Source organism: Oreochromis aureus, linkage group 7 (assembly GCF_013358895.1).
Source record: "Oreochromis aureus strain Israel breed Guangdong linkage group 7, ZZ_aureus, whole genome shotgun sequence".
In the NCBI taxonomy this organism is placed as follows: domain Eukaryota; kingdom Metazoa; phylum Chordata; class Actinopteri; order Cichliformes; family Cichlidae; genus Oreochromis; species Oreochromis aureus.
In genome coordinates, this window is record NC_052948.1 from 56,345,215 (window position 1) to 56,359,674 (window position 14,460).

At 40.4% G+C, this 14,460-nt stretch overlaps 1 protein-coding gene across 1 annotated transcript in view; it reads left to right on the forward strand.

Annotated features, from left to right (window-relative positions):
* The first annotated feature begins 4,606 nt into the window (after window positions 1-4,606).
* Window positions 4,607-14,460, forward strand: part of slc4a5b (solute carrier family 4 member 5b) — a 74,313-nt gene continuing 64,459 nt past the window's right edge. The window contains 4 exon segments of the mRNA XM_039614280.1: window positions 4,607-4,738; window positions 8,672-8,736; window positions 9,321-9,536; window positions 10,220-10,312. Coding sequence (XP_039470214.1) covers window positions 8,673-8,736; window positions 9,321-9,536; window positions 10,220-10,312 — 373 coding nt within the window. The 5' untranslated portion in view covers window positions 4,607-4,738; window position 8,672.

Below are 14,460 nucleotides of genomic sequence, written 5' to 3' on the forward strand. Positions count from 1 at the left end.
TATCTGTTCCTTAAGTTAGGGCAATGAGGGTCCTGGTAGTCCCTGCATCTGTCCTGGTCCCTAGGGTAAGGGTGGTCAGGACCCTATCTAAGCCTGCACCTGTAGCCACTGACAGAGAGAGGGCAGATAGGGTCCCTATTCTCATTCCATTTCCCTGGGGGTGGGGTGGGGTGGGGGGGTGACCAAGGTCTTTCTAGCTACTTGCATTCTAATATCATAGCTTTTTCCAGGATGAGGATGGCTAGGACCCAGCTTAGCCCCACTCCCGTACCTATTCCAAGGGCAAGGGTGGGCAAGGGTGGTCGAGGTCCAGCTCAATTTAGCCTTTTCCTAGAGTGAGGATGGTTAAGACCCAGCTTAATCCCAAGCCCATACCAACTCCAAAGGTGGGGCAAGTAAGATCCAGCTTAAACTTACCTGATTCCAGAGTAAGGACAGCAAAGATCCAGTCTTCCTCAGCACCCACATCTATTCAGTGAGGAAGGCTAGACCCTAACAACAGCCCCAACTGACAGAGGAAATGGATGGGTATTCCCACAGTCCTAACCCAGCCTCTAGAGTCAGCTGTGAGCCCAGCAAAGCTCCAGCCTCCCCCAGATCTTCCTGAGTCTTCTCCAGAAGACTACTTCTTCCAGATAATCCTCCAAAGTGCCCTCCAGCACCTCCAGAGAATACAGTGTCTGCTCAAATGCCCCTGGATATTATAAAGTCTTTTATATGGGTTTTTGTTTGTTTGTTTGTTTTCATCCAACCAATTGATTTATCAACAATTTCTTCAAACTTCTAACCTTTTCAGGTTGGCCATGACTAGACCACAGGGTGATTTTATTATTCACCTAATAACCTTTTTATTTTGTTCCTAACACAGACTAATCAACCTGGCCAAAGCAACCTACCGGATGGAATCAAATGTAGTTCAGCTGAAGAGAGGGACCCTCTGCTACAAGATGACATGAACTGAATGATGTGCAAATAAGCCCATCCAGCTGTTGTTGTGGACTCACCAGCATCCTCCAAGTATAATTTAACTGAAACACTGTCACAAGTGGTTTTGCAAATTGTGTGTATTTATATACATATTGCATTATTGCTTTACTTCTTTATATTTTCATATAGAATAAGATTTATGAAACTCTAAAGCTCAGTATGCGTTTATTTTAGGGCTGCATGGGCTGAAACTGTTTTTGTCTCTCAAGGCAGAACAAGAGAAGATTTGAAAACCACTTTTTTTTTTTTTTTTTTTTTTTTTTTCTTTACTTCAAAATCTTCCAAAACGAATAGGCTGTTCTTTCCAGTTGCCAGTCTAAACCCATTGAACCTGTTATGATCATCATCACATTTGACATGGAACAACTTATAATTTTACCATTTTATGCGTCAGCAATAATTACTGTGGTGATTATTTATATGGTAACTTGAAAGAAGTGTTTCTGTGAGTTAAAAAAATGGAACCATCCAACATAACTGTCTTACCTGTGCCATGAAAGCATTTATCTGCTTTAATTTTCATATGCACTGAGGATTATAGAGAGAAGTTGGAACTACTTGTCGAGGCTCAAGCTGTCAATCGTCTGACAATCTGAGTCAAGCAGAGCCCTCTGCACTCCTGTTTCTATATCACTGTATTCTGTAAAGCTGTATTTCTTGAAATGTATGAGAATAATGCAGTTTGGTGCCAAGCACCTTCTTAAAAAAAGTTAATAAATTAAAAGAAACATGGAGGTTAAGTATAAATGTGTCCCTGTTGTCATTATGTGGTGTGTCTTTGTTTTTCATATTTGAATTCAAGCTTCTTCTTTTTTTTCTTTTAATTATTATCATTATTATTATTATTATTATTATTGTTATTATTTTTTTTTGGATAGGTTATCTATGCTACATGTTGCATGCAAATAGAAAACATGGGCTGAAAAACTCTTAATTTGTCTACTCCGAATCGCTCTGTTCAGTTGTGACAGACCAGGTACACAAAGAGAGAGCAACAGCAACAATAGGCCCAAAGGTCAGTGATAGCAGTTCTCCAACAAACCAGTAAAGACTTGGGAATCTGGCTTGTAGTGGTGGACAAGGTAGGACTACCAGGGCCCTATACTATGAAGCTCATGCAACATACCCAGGTTATCTTTCTGTTATCTGAATTTATTTTCCCTAAGATTGTTGATTGGAATAAACGTTAACCAAGGATTTCCCTGGCATGTTCCCCAAACAAGGGTGGTGTTGGCAGCATCTGACCAATCTACAAAAGAGGTATTTTATGAATCATGACTCTTCTTCCACAGGAAAGGATTTATTATTGCCTTTTTACTGCTCTGTTTAAACTTTTTAATTTGTACTGACTATTGCACTGTAGAGGCTGGTGAGAAACAGTATTTCATTTCAGTCTGTGTAATACCATACAAAATGACAAACTTCTTGAAGTTGAAGGAAATGGTTTCAGTGACACCTACAACAGAAACATTATCTAGACTGCATGAAAAGAAACACACCTATCTGTTCCTTAAGTTAGGGCAATGAGGGTCCTGGTAGTCCCTGCATCTGTCCTGGTCCCTAGGGTAGTAGGTGGTCAGGACCCTATCTAAGCCTGCACCTGTAGCCACTGACAGAGAGAGGGCAGATAGGGTCCCTATTCTCATTCCATTTCCTGGGGTGGGTGGGGTGGGGGGGTGACCAAGGTCTTTCTAGCTACTTGCATTCTAATATCATAGCTTTTTCCAGGATGAGGATGGCTAGGACCCAGCTTAGCCCCACTCCCGTACCTATTCCAAGGGCAAGGGTGGGCAAGGGTGGTCGAGGTCCAGCTCAATTTAGCCTTTTCCTAGAGTGAGGATGGTTAAGACCCAGCTTAATCCCAAGCCCATACCAACTCCAAAGGTGGGGCAAGTAAGATCCAGCTTAAACTTACCTGATTCCAGAGTAAGGACAGCAAAGATCCAGTCTTCCTCAGCACCCACATCTATTCAGTGAGGAAGGCTAGACCCTAACAACAGCCCCAACTGACAGAGGAAATGGATGGGTATTCCCACAGTCCTAACCCAGCCTCTAGAGTCAGCTGTGAGCCCAGCAAAGCTCCAGCCTCCCCCAGATCTTCCTGAGTCTTCTCCAGAAGACTACTTCTTCCAGATAATCCTCCAAAGTGCCCTCCAGCACCTCCAGAGAATCCTCCAGTGTCTCCAAAGAACCTCAAGCCAAAGCCTAAACTGCAATCCAAGGGTTCTGAGCCTCTGGCCAAAGCTCTTGTTTTTCTTTCCCTCCTTTCTGGCCTCCTTCACCCTCCTGGATCAATGGGACTCTCCTGCTCCTTGTTTTGTATATCTCAGTCTCTGTCTCAGTGTTTGTTTTCTGTGTTATTTTGATGGTTAGGTTTAGGGTTGGAGGTGAGGGAGAACCCAACTATGCTCCACCGTCTCTGGCTTTATAACAGTGTGGTGAGCCTTCTGCAGCCAATCAGCACTAAAAATAAATCAGAAAGGAGAGAGCACATTAATAAGAAAGATTAAGAACTTTTGTTTGACTAGATGTTAACACAATAACAACAAGGACTGACATGGCGTGGTGTGGGATAACTTGGTGTGGGGATGTGGCAACCTAGGCGTGGACCAAGAGGGGGATAATTGAACCAGAGGTGGGGGACTGGAGCGTGGCAGGTAATGTCTAGTGATCACACTGAGGAGAGAGGAGAAAGGGGTTAGTGTGGTAATGGCTACTGAGTGCCGGAGATGGTGACTATAAGTAAACTGACTGCTTACTTGCAGGTGGAGAGAGATGAGCTTTGCGGGGAGGTGATGTTAGTCCGGTGAGCAGAATGGTACGAGAGGGCTGACCTCAGTTCCAAAGGTTCTGATGAGTGGTGGTGGCAGGAGGGCAGCCAGGTGAAGCACTGAGAGATTTCCAAGCGAGACAGTGAATTATCTAGGAGTGTGGGAGGTGGGCTAGAGCCACAGCACTAAGTCGAGTGGATTTCCAGGTAACTACAGCACAAGAGAAGAAGGTGAGTAAAGTTCTTAACGACAAAAGCATAGGTCATAAGAGCCGCATACCAACATTGGATAGTTGACAAACTAGCCATGAGGGGACGTCAATGTGGTGTTTAAGTCTCCCGACCTGATTGTCTCAAAACCAGCTCCAGTTGTGGAGAACAGGTGAGAGGATGGTAGCCCTGCCCAGGAGCGGATACTAGGTGACTCAGGAGAAAAGTGGAATTTTCCAGCTACTCACCCAGACTGTGACACATAGAGGGTTTGTTTAACAGAGGAAGAGTAGATGGACAGTTAAACGCAAGTGGTAAATAAAACTTGACATAATCTGTATAGCAATGAAAATGAAAGCCTTGCTTTCAAGAATTTTAACATAGTAGGAGCAGGTTTAGAGAGAAATGAACCCAGTGTTTTATGTCCTCATGAAATGAAGAAGGCAATATAAACCAATTCTACAGGAGGCAGCTCTGCTTATTGGTCCCCATTAAAACAGCAAAATAGATGCCTCTAATCTTATTGGGTGTGCACTCGTTCAAACACACAAACACATACACACACTCTAGTCACATGTAATAGTCAATACTTAGATCATCTGTACATTCATTTACAGTCTGGTTGTGTGTAGTTGCAGCATTTTCCTTAACAGGCTCTATAGAGAATAGGACTGAAAATTTTGGCATCTTGTAGTTTGTTACTCTACCTTACAAAAGGCAATATAAATTTCTCTACACAGGCAATCTCAGATTCAGCTTCTGTCACATCAGGTAAGAGGACATTAAAACGTCATCTTTACCTACATGTTGTTCATATTTGTCAGTGTATTTTGCTATTAAATTGATATTTTGATATTTACCTCTTTATAATGCTAAAACATATTTTATATTCCATCTTAAGTAGCTTGAACATAAATTACAAATCATTTAGGGTTTAGTAGACAGCTGTCAGTTTTAAGAGGAAAGCGTAAGAATTAGCGTGAATGCATATTTGTTTTTTCTACTGCTTAGCTTTTTTAGATGATCACTTAGTTAAACGTTAAAGAAATTCAACAGAAAAAAAGGAGTTAAACGGGTTGTAGAGCTTTTCTCTGTAACCTTTAAAGCTCAGTGAACATTTTAGCTATTAGCTCTAGGCTATAGATACAGAAGTGTTATGCTTTGTTAAGCTACTAGTAGGAAATTTTCCCTGCATCTATACGGCTGAATGAATGGATTACACTGAAAAATGTAATTTCCAAGGTTTTTGAGCATTAAAATTATAGCTCTGGTTCTGCTACAGCTGCAGCAAAACAAAATAATCTATACATGTTAAATCTAATGTTGCAAATGCAGATTCTGTGGAGAACTGTTTTAAATGAACTCAGTCCCATATAAATCCTGTGACAAGTTGCACATTGTCTCTGTCTATAGAATCATAAGTTTGTTATTGTACTACACAATTTTGTAAGTTAAGGCTTGTAATGAGTAACTCGAAAACTCATAAAATTTAGTACTTTATTTTGCACAACATTTGCATATCCTAACATTTATTTACCTTTTACCGATTGCTTCCCAATGGAAATTACAGTGTGAGGTATAAACTAAAAGAGTGATGGTGAGTGCATGTTGCTTGGGATAAGTTCAACCATTTGGCATGTTTGAGATAAGCTCAACCATGCCCAATGGTTCTCTCAATCATGAGCTTATCTCAAGAAAATAACGCACAGTTTTACATATCCAATTCATAACTGTACCCATAACTAGACAAAAGTGTCAGTGAAATTAATTTGATATAATGCTGCAAAAATAAAAAGCCTGTGTAAGAAAAATGGAATAAGAGGCTGCATGTATGAGCTGTACATAAGGTCAAGGATGCAGCAGTAGAACTTGGGGTGTCTACTTTAAATCTTGCAGAAAATATCTTAATTAGTGGCTTAACTGGAATTTCTGTGGTTCTTGGTTTTCATGTACATTAAGAGTATTTGGAAACACATTTTCATTGAAATAGCCTAAATGTGTTATTTTATTTACATAAACATACAATCTTACCCCCAGCCGGTCACAGCAGATGGTTGCCTGTCCCTGAGCCTGGTTTTTTAAAAGGGAGTTTTCCCTTCCCAAGTTCACTAAAGTGCTTGGTCATAGGGGGTCGTCTGTTTCTTAGGGTTTCTCTGTATTATTGTAGGGTCTTTACCTTATAATATTAAGCACCTTGAGGCAACTGTTGTTGTGACACTATATAAATAAAATGGATTTGAACTGAATAGAGTACACATGTAATTTTCCAAGAGAAGCCTCTTTGAACCACACCTTAAACCCATTATTTAAAATTTTGATACATTTTAAGTGCTAGCATTGCCTTTTTTAGGAATTCTAGTCTAATCAAACCTTCAAATGTCTCTAATCAAAGCATCCCAACCTGAACACAAAGTGATATTACCTTTATGAAGTAATAAAGTCAAAGTTATTTACAACTATTTTGTTTTTCCCCAACATGTAATCTGCTAAACAGATTCATAGTTTGGTTTAAAATTGATTCAAGGAGTAAACTCTGGCAACCATTGGCTGCTTTAAAATAATTACTGAAAGGCAGGCAAATATGAAATGACAACAACATTTCAACTCATGTTTGGCTAATAGGTGAGTGACTTCACTACAGGAACATAACCAGGATCTCTGACAGGGAAGAGAGATAATGTTTACAAAGGTCAAGATGAGGTTATTGTATATCTTGTCTTGGAGTCTTGGAGTCACAAAGTAAGTAATGGTTTCTAGAACTCTAAAGTAATAACTGGAGGGATGACCAAAAAACTGGGTTAAACAAAGAAGAGCACTAATTCAAAACAGGTAACAAAGGAGGCCTGGCAATCACAATGTTGGCACAATCTGGCAGAGAACTGTGACTCAGCCCAGCCTTAAAATATGCAACACTTGACTGCTCAAATCAGGGCAGATGCCAAAAGGACAGCTCAAGTAGGATGACTCCAACCTGACATTTCTGTTTTAATTTGATCATGTGGCAGTGATAATGCCCAGATAACACAATTCAGCTATTTACTGTAACCTAATTGCGGTGTTCACTGTATGCACATATTACTAACAAGCTCTGAAATTGCGCAGTATAACTGCATGCTTACAATGCTTCTCATTACTCGAGTTGTACGCATGTTATTGTGCGAGTGAATGTGTGTGTGCGTTTGCATGTGTGTGTGTGCGTGCATGAATCCACTCATGTGACTGTCCTTCACAGTCAGTGGTCAGACTTCAGTAACTAGGAAGTAATTACAAATGACATGTATTGATCAGCCTAGAAAACAGCCTAAAGCAATAGCTTTAGAAAGACAAAGTTATGTAATTAGTGGAAAGAGACACCCAGTGATAGATTCACCATGTACTAAAAGCAATGATATGTCTGTGCAACTAGGATTTTTATTTTTTCAACTGACAGCACATTGTCAATGTCATAATGCACATAATGCTGAAATAATGATTTTTTTATATATGTAATAGGAAATGTTTTTATTAACCATTTTAATATTGTACATTGTAAATATTGTAATATGTAAGCACTTCATAGAAGACTCCTAATACAAATGGGTACAATTTCATAACATTGCAACCAAAATAGCTCATATAAATGGTTTATAAAGCTGGTCAACAAAATGTTTATTTGCCACTGATATCTGTTGTCCCGCCTTTAGAGGGTAGGTGACTTATGATAGTAAGTGTAAATAATTTGCAATTGATTCTCAATTTAAAATCTTTGGATCTTTTGCAGAGGAAATGATGAAGAGATTCATTCATAAGTTCCTACCGATCATAGCACAGAAACAGCATTGAAGTTCAGACAATGGACTCATCTGCTAGATCTCAGTACAGAATTTGTTACTGCCTTTTACAAGATCTTACTGCTGTGACAAGTGTAGTCTTGGCTAGCAGGACTGATCCTGGAAGTTAAGCAAGGTTAACACTGGCTAATACTTGGATGGGACACAACCTGGGAATACCAGCTGCTGTAAGCTTTGGTAGTATGTTGGAGCAACAGTTGGTACAGTTGGCACTGTCACCTCACAGCTGGAATGTAGTGTTTTTATGATCTTCTTGTTCCTTTTTGGGTTCTCACTGAGTACACATTGAGAACTCACACTTACAGTCCAAACACATGCATGTTTGCTTAATGGGTGATTGTACACTGGCTATGTAATGAATGGGTTAATTATGGCTTTTAACCTGAAGAGCCTTGAATGGTGCACAAGACTAGCAGCCATCTGCCATTGATGGCCTGATTCTACTGGGAATTTTTCCTTCCTACTGTCGTAAAGTGCTCATAGGGGTTCACTTGCCATTTCCTCTCTAACATTTTGCTAACAGCGCCTTGAGTCCTGTGTGACGAAGCCCATTACATCTTAAAGACCTCATAGTATCACAGCATCCCAATAGAGCACTTCTCTGTAAGAGTGCAAGATTGTTGTGATTCTTAGATGTTCCAAAAGGACCATGGAAGCAGAACTTACAAGTACCAGGCCCCTCCCCAGTGGAACCAGCTTCAAGTTTGGGTTTGGGAGGCAGACATGTTCTCTATATAAACTTCAAACTTTCATTTTGAATAAAACGTTGATGGAAAAAAAAAGACCACATAGGGAATTGCCACCTGGTGCTTTTTCTCGTGCTTCAGTATGCATATTTCCAAGGTAATCTTCTGTCATCTTGTTTCTGTTTCAGGATGGATCACCATGACTGGCAACAGGGAAGAAGTAGGGGTCATAGGCACTATGATGATGATGATGGTGAGTAAGAAAAAAACACTAATTGAAAAAAAAGTTTTGCCATGAGAGAGAAAACTGAGGAACTGCCCTGAATTTTTTTTAAAACTCTGAGGTCTAAGTCATCTTTGGTGATGATCCCAACCCTTGCCCTGAACCCTAAACCTTTGTTTTGGAGAAACACAAAAGGTACATGCTTCCTCAACCTCTTCCTGCCACTATCCCCTGTTTGTTCTATTACTCCAGTTACTGCTAAAAGTTTCTCCAGTGTCTTCAGAAATTTGTTAAGCATAGGTGACATCCTCCTTTTGCTTTATTATCCTTGACAACATAGTTCCACTTAAGTTAAAAACCCAGAAAACTAATTTAGGTGGTATTCCCCTGAATACATCTACCTGTGAACTGTGCTTCTAGGAGGGCAGAGCACAAATTGAAAAACAGATACATTTCATGTTTGATATCTGATTTTTAAAACCTGTTAGATGCTGCATAATGCTGAAACCAGTCAGAAGTTTTTAGAATACGTTCCCATTTTCAGAGCACCCCTCAAGCTCTGAGTGCATTGATCAGATCCAAATGAAATGTTTCCCTTTCTCTCTCCATCTCAGAGGCCCAGCCATTCTACATCGGTGTTCCAGTTTCCCACCGGCGGAAAAGGCGCAGACATCACTCCTATGCCAGCGATGCCAACCGTGATTCACGACATACACACTATGATCACCATACACAGCGAGAACACTCACATCGAGGATATTATAACAAAGACGAGCACTATAATGATGAAGAGGATGGTGAAGAGTGTCGTGAGCATGCCGATCCTACAGGTTAGAAATCATAAGTTTTTCATAAAAGTATCCATAAGTGTTAAATAAAAGTGACTGTCTGCCTTTTTTTTCTTGTGAATTTTTAAGATTGACATACTTAATTTACTCTGTCATCCAGTATTTATATAATAATAATTACAAATATTGTATAACTAATAATAACAGTAATTAAACTGCAACAAATATAACCACTATGCACAAAAGATCAGAAAACAAGTTCATGCCAAAGTATCACTAGGCAAGATACTGAACCCTGAGTTGCTCCAATGCATTCATCAGAGTGTGAGTGTGTGTGACTGTTGGACAGAAATTACTTTGACATAGAAATAAGTGAATGGGTGAAAGAGTATTGTGTTTCACAGTCAGTTCATCATATACATTCATATATACAGTGGGTAAAACTGAACATGTCACCAATGTGTTACTGACTTAAAATTTTCGCCAGATGTCAGTAACAACCCATCCAGTACACACATGCATGTTATTTGTCATTAGTACTCATAAGTTATGACTATGATAAATGACACATGGAAAAAAGGATTAAATGCACATGCAAAAAGGCTTGAAAAGTCATTACACCAGCTGAACTCTCTCAGTAATTAGAAAGCATTCCTGCTACTTAGTGAATATTAATACCAGCTGGTTCTGTCCCAACTGATTTAAGCAAGATTTCCTCACCCTAGGAAAAGGCAGAGGAGTAAAAAGAATTATTAGAAGAGTTGTCCAAGAGCCAAGGACCACTTCTGGAGAGCTACAAAAAGACCTGGAATCAGCAGGTACAATTGTTTCAAAGAAAACAATAAGCAATACACTCAACTGCAATGGTCTGTATGCATGCTCACCATGCAAGACTCCATTCCTGAAGAAAAACTATATTGAAGCATTTAGACAAGCCTGTGAAATACTAGGAAAACTGAACTCTTTAGATACCAAAATACACACCATGTTCGAAGGTCAAAACGCACTGAACATCACCCCAGAAACATTATAGTGTTCTCCTGTGAAGTCTGGAGGTTGGAAAATCATGGTAGGTATAGGGGATAACATCTCTTTCATTTGATACGTTTTCCTGAAGTCTTTGTTAACCACTGTGTTTATTGGATGGTACAACATCATTTGCACAAATGTAATGAGATTGATTGTTTTTCAGCCTATCAAGCTGAATTGGATATGCTGACATGCTGTAAAGGCTGAAATTCATTAGCTGTGAGCTGTTACTGGACGATTAACATTAAAAATCATTGCACTTGGCGTTCATACATTCATTATACTGCAGTTTGTGATGTCTTTTCAACCAATTGAATATTTTGGGTTAATATTCATTATGCTAAATCTGAGGTATTTTGAAGTATGGTGATCTGCTTTGAGAAGCAGGCTCTTCACCTTCTGCTATGCGAGACATTGACAGACATGAGAGACATTGTTGCTCTCTGATATTGGTATAATCAGGCAGGGGGAGAACACATCTGCAAAACGCTACAGCAACATCCGCTCTCTCGGCCTGTGTGAGACTGCCATTACAATGGAGGGAGGCAAGAATGGTGGAATTTGTTCTGTGGATGGTAGAAGCTGGTTTGAACAGATTTATTGCAGAGTAATTCACATAGTTCTTTTAGTGTGTGAGACATGAATAATGAGCTCTGGTCAGTCAGTATCTCTTTCAAGATGCCGACTCGGAGATTTCCTGAAACAGTGCCTGTGCCACACTCTTTACAGAAATGGTGTGCAGCGGCACTGTTTCGGGATAGCCTTCATAATATTGTTGTGATTTGGCGCTACATAAATAAAATTGAATTGAACTGAATTGATATTGTGTTGCATAATCTACCAGAAAGAAGATATATCCCCATGCACCTCGGTTAAATGACATATGAGGTCCAAGCTGATGCCCTCAAACAGAACCTCAGAACAGTCAAGCACAAAGACACTTTTAGAATTCCCAAAATGGCTGGCCAATAAAATTGGACCATTATTTGCTCCTAAGTTTTGTCATAACCCATATGACCTCTTATCCCATATTCATAGAATAACGTCAGTGTACTTTTGATCCGTGTGTGATCAGTTTTTATCACTTAGTCAAATGATAACTATAGTAGTGTCATCACCAAACTACTGTAGTGGGAAATCTCCTGTGGACTAGATAGCTGGAGCTGACAGAGCCTCCAGAGAAGGCCCTTCTGTCTCCTCCTCCTCCGAGAACTGGGCGGCTTCCAGCCGATGTTGTGACTCCCACCACCTCCCTCAGCTGTGCTGAAAGGTGATCCTTGGGTAGGGTCACAACAACATCCAAGCTGCCCAGTCAGTGGCAGTGGACCCACTCTGCAGTATCTGCAAGGAGCCCCGCTCACTGATTCGGTGGTGCGAGGCCTAATTGGTCCACTACCAGCCAGCGGCCATCTTCAAAGCTTCTCTAAGTTGAGAGTCACCACCTGGGCAGCGGGAATACTCTCAGCCTTTACTTTTCCTCAGGTCTTTTTGCCATGGCCTGAAAGAAGTCTGAGAAAGCCTGAAGATCATCTCCTTCCCCCATCGGCTCTAGTGGTGTCAGGGAGGAACAAGCAGAGCAACCAGACTCTCCAACTATGTGGCTCTTTGACTGGTCTTGTAGCTGTTCTAATTGCCAATGATGCACCACCACCTGCTCCCAATGCATGGCCACCAGCTCAACCACCATCGGGGCCAGCACCTCAACAGGTCCACCATACCACAGCCCAGGTTTTGGCACCACTGTGATAAAAAGACCCACTATACACAGTTTTGAAAGGTAAGTATGTGTTTATTCACGATGCTTTTCACTTTTGTGACCTCTCTGCAGCTTCCAGCCACTTTCTTCACTTCCAAACACCAGCTCTCCCACAGGGCCCCAGCAGCTACTGAAATAGGGAAGGTGTGGTTAACGTGGTGACCATCAGCAGTCCTGGCCAGCATTCCCTGGCATTGTCCCCTGAACCCACCACTCCACCCCTCCATTGCAGCTGAGCCATAAACCACACCCAGCACACTCTGCTTGGGGAATACATTTTATAAGTGCAAGTTGTTAAGCTATACCTTCCTAAAACTACTGAATGAAGTGCAAATTGTACATCACATTGTCATGGGAATTTCCATTTTACTGATATATTTTCATGTTCTTTAGAGATTTTTATTACTATTTGGTAACATCTCTGGAGTATGGTAGTCATGCGGACAATTTTTGTGGAAGTCATATGATCTGTTAAATCCCCTTAATGATTGGTTAGATTCTGACAATGTCACCCTTTTCATGTGAACCACCCCATTCATGTGACTATTTATTCTTATCGCCAATGTTAGGGTAAGAGAATCTAGATAAGGGAAAGATATCCTGGGTATGTTGAACAAGCTTCACAGTATAGGGCCCAGTTCATGAAACTTCAAGCTGCATGGTGCAGGGAACAGCTGTGATTGGCACATGCAGACACATGGCCAAGTACTGATTTTGAGAGCACCTAGTTGCTTTTACTTTGCATTTTAAAGAGAGTGTATTTTAATTTCTTTTAAATATTGCTCACTCATTTAATTTTGGGAAGGCTAAATTTTATCAATTTAATTAATTGGGCAGCCCTACAGCCTAATGTGGTTGTTTCTCTCATAGTTTTCTCTCATAGTCTGTGTGTATGCAATAGGAAAAGGGTGCTTTTTCTGGATTACCGCCTCAAGTGGAGGGGTGGCTGGACAGACTGGATGCTTTAGTAGTTTTTAGTGGTAAAGAAAGTGAAGCTTGAAGCTTCATTAATGGTCAATCTAGATGATCTTCACACATCACTCTGAAGTTAGGATAATTACTGAAAAACATTGATTTGTGTCCCGGTTACCTTCTGGTGGAGACATGTACATGTGTGTTTATTATCTGATTATCAGACTTGGATAATTTGTAGAAAGTAGATGGAACTTATATGAATGCACTGGAGAAATTCATTTTGCCCTTCAAACTGTACTGTTTTTTTTCCCTTTTTGGCAACAAGGTATTTTTTCTGCTGCAGATCCATTAGTGGCCACTGTGTGCCACAAATTAACAACAAGACTCACTGGTAAACATCCACACCTTTTTTAGATTTTTTACTTGTTTTGCATGTCCACATAAACAACAGAAAAACCTCAAGATCAAAATGCATGTATGAAATTGAATTTGAAAAATAACTTCTAATTTGACATTTTCACATTCATACAAACACTTTTTTCTATGCCTAATTGCTTTCTTGGTGTGTTGTTACAGTCTGCAGATAATGCAGACTAAGTTTATCGTAAAGCTGAGCACCCAAAAAAGCAGATGGAGTTCATCAAGGCAAGGCATTCTGCAGCCTAACATACAGTGATGGGAATAACGGCGTTACAAGTAACGGTGTTACTAACGGCGTTACTTTTTTCAGTAACGAGTAATCTAACTAATTACTATTTCTATCGTTACAACGCCGTTACCGTTACTAAGAAGAAAATGCGGTGCGGTCGCGTTACTATTTTTCAGCAAACAGACGGTTGAAGCTGTGTTCAGCTTACCGCACCTTATATCAGTTGCACGGAAGTAGCTGTCTATGTAAGTAATGTGGACGCTACAGCTTTAAGCAGCTGCGCGCGCTCCCGCGGACGGCAATCACTTTCTGCCCGACGATCACTTTTCGGCACAACACCTGGAGCTAGGGGGCAAAACAATCACATGAGTGCTGCTGTTTGACTGAGGAAGAATAAAGTAGTCGTGGTAAGCCAATCACATGACCACTTCAAGATGACAAAGCAACACGGTGATATAAACCAGTTTTTAAATTGCGTTGATAGGCCACGTAAAACCAGAGTCATGATAAACAATATATTTACTCAGCGTTTTTTCCTGAATAGTTTCGTCACGTTTAACGTCTAAGGACAGCGCTAGCAAGCACTTTCTGCTTATGACCAAAAAACCAAAAAACAA